The 2,634-nt window shown below is 41.2% G+C and overlaps 1 protein-coding gene across 1 annotated transcript; it reads left to right on the top strand.

The window, feature by feature from the left end:
- Positions 1 to 6: 6 nt before the first annotated feature.
- On the top strand, positions 7 to 1,660 carry LOC107468177 (cytochrome P450 710A1). The gene has a single exon (XM_016087431.3). The coding sequence runs from the start codon at positions 10 to 12 to the stop codon at positions 1,531 to 1,533; it is 1,524 nt and encodes a 507-aa protein (XP_015942917.1). The 5' UTR covers positions 7 to 9; the 3' UTR covers positions 1,534 to 1,660.
- The last annotated feature ends 974 nt before the right edge of the window (positions 1,661 to 2,634 follow it).

Genomic DNA, 2,634 nt, shown 5'->3' with positions numbered 1-2,634 from the left:
AGAGAGGACATGTCAAGTGCATCTCCTCTGACTCCCCTATTGCCATACATAACATGCTTCATAATCTTGCTGGTCCTTGTAGAACAGATCAAGTACATAAGCAAGAAGAGGTCTATCCCAGGGCCAAGCGTGGTCCTGCCCTTCATAGGAAACGCAATCGCATTGGTCAGAAACCCAACTAAGTTCTGGGACCAACAATCCAGCCTCGCCAAGTCCACCACCGCAGGACTCTCTGTGAACTACATCATCGGCAACTTCATAGTCTTCATAAGAGACACAGAGCTCTCCCACAAGGTCTTCGCCAATGTTAGGCCCGACGCATTCAGGCTCGTGGGCCACCCATTCGGTAAAAAGCTATTCGGTGAGCACAACCTCATCTACATGATGGGCCAAGACCATAAGAATCTCCGTCGTCGAATCGCACCCAACTTCACTCCAAGGGCTCTTTCCACATACACCGCGCTGCAGCAGATCACAATCCTCAACCATCTTAAGTCCTGGGTTCAGCTCTCACACAAAGCCCAAGCCCCCATTCCGCTCCGCGTTTTAGCCCGGGATATGAACTTAGAGACCTCTCAGACGGTCTTCGTTGGCCCCTACTTGACCCCCAAGGCCCGCCAGAGCTTCGAGAGGGATTACTATCTTTTCAACGTCGGTCTCATGAAGCTCCCCGTCGACCTCCCCGGCATGGCGTTCCGAAATGCCAGGCTCGCCGTCGATCGTCTTGCCGGAACCCTAGCTACCTGCACGGCTATGAGCAAGAAGAGGATGGAGAACGGAGAGGAACCTTCGTGCTTAATCGATTACTGGATGCAGGACACACTACGCGAAATCGCAGAGGCGCAGCTCGCCGGAGATACTTCACCTCCACCATATTCCTCTGACGCCGAGATTGGCGGATACCTCTTCGACTTCCTCTTTGCGGCTCAGGACGCGTCCACGTCGTCGCTTCTGTGGGCGGTGACGCTGCTGGACTCTCATCCTGATGTGTTGGCCAGGGTGAGGGACGAGGTCGCCGGAATCTGGTCGCCTGAGTCCGACGAACTAATAACGACGGACCAGTTGAGGGAGATGAGGTACACTCAAGCGGTGGCTCGTGAGGTGGTGAGATTCCGTCCGCCGGCGACTCTGGTGCCGCACATCGCGGCGGTGGATTTCCCGTTGACTGAAAACTACGTGGTTCCGAAGGGCGCGATCGTTTTCCCGTCGGTTTACGAGTCATCGTTTCAGGGATTCCCTGAACCGGACCGATTCGACCCGGACCGGTTCTCGGAGGAGAGACAAGAGGACCAGATTTATAAAAGAAACTTTCTGGCGTTTGGTGCCGGGGCCCATCAGTGCGTGGGCCAGAGGTATGCCTTGAATCATTTGGTTCTGTTCATAGCGATGTTCGCCTCGTTGATCGATTTCAAGAGAGACAGAACGGACGGCTGCGATGATATTGCATACGTCCCCACCATCTGCCCCAAAGACGATTGCAGGGTGTTCCTGTCTAGGCGTTGCGTACGTTATCCTTCTTTCCCTGGACACTGAATTACCCGTAGTGCCCTTCTTCGCCCTTTGCATTGTTTGTTAATTGTGTCGGCCTTTTCTTGGATTACGGGTCACTGCCTTTTCTTTTTTTCAAAATTTTCATTTTATTCATTTTTCATTTATTAGTGTAAAAGCTTGTGTACGTGAATGTTGTTAGAGGTCATTGGATGGTGGAACATTGGGTGTTTATTGGCAATCAAATAAAATGATTAATGAAAAGTAAGGACAGCAAACTTATTCATGTGACCCTACTTTTCGGATAACTCTGGGATTATGGGAAGAGAATTATTGTTTATACATAGCTTTATTAGTATTTTATTTATTTGGTTTAATTACTTTCGTCTTCTTGATAATTTTATTCAATTTATAATTTAAATTATTCTAACTTAAATTTTTATAATTAAAATTTTATATTAAATGCAAATTTTAATTAGATTATTGCTAATCGTTTTTCGTATTCAATATAAGATAATGATAATAATGATGATGATAACGATAACGATGTATAATAATAAGGGAGTAAAATTAAACAAAGATCTTGATTTATTGTTGGCTATATTAAAAATTGAGGATATAGATAAAGTTGAGATATACTTTAAATATTTAGAATTAAATTAAATCAAATTAAATTTTATTTATAATTTTGATTAATTTTAAAAATATTATAAATAAAAAATATACTTTATTTGGTATTTAAATATAAAATAATATAGTCAATGAATTATAATTTAAATAGTATAATCTTCTTATACTTATCTAAGAGATCGCGAATCTGAATATCTCTACTCTTGTTAATAAAATAATAAAATAAAATAAAATAATATAAAACATACCATTCATTGTAACATAGGAGGATAATATCACATGCAAAAATTGCGAACAGCATGGAATTTTTTCAGGAATTAAAAGAACATAGAACAAATAAATAAATAATTATATATCAAAAGAAAAATTAAATTTCAAGAGAAAATAAAGTAAACTCCACTTGATTTTGGTGGAAATATGAAGGGCCTATCCAATTTGCATTTTTTTAGTATAAAAAAAATCCTCTATGAATACAAAAAGAGTTATTATGTATTTGTTTATATTTAATAATATTTA

This window comes from Arachis duranensis, chromosome 10, assembly GCF_000817695.3.
Source record: "Arachis duranensis cultivar V14167 chromosome 10, aradu.V14167.gnm2.J7QH, whole genome shotgun sequence".
In the NCBI taxonomy this organism is placed as follows: domain Eukaryota; kingdom Viridiplantae; phylum Streptophyta; class Magnoliopsida; order Fabales; family Fabaceae; genus Arachis; species Arachis duranensis.
This window is presented reverse-complemented; position numbering and strand designations above follow the sequence as displayed.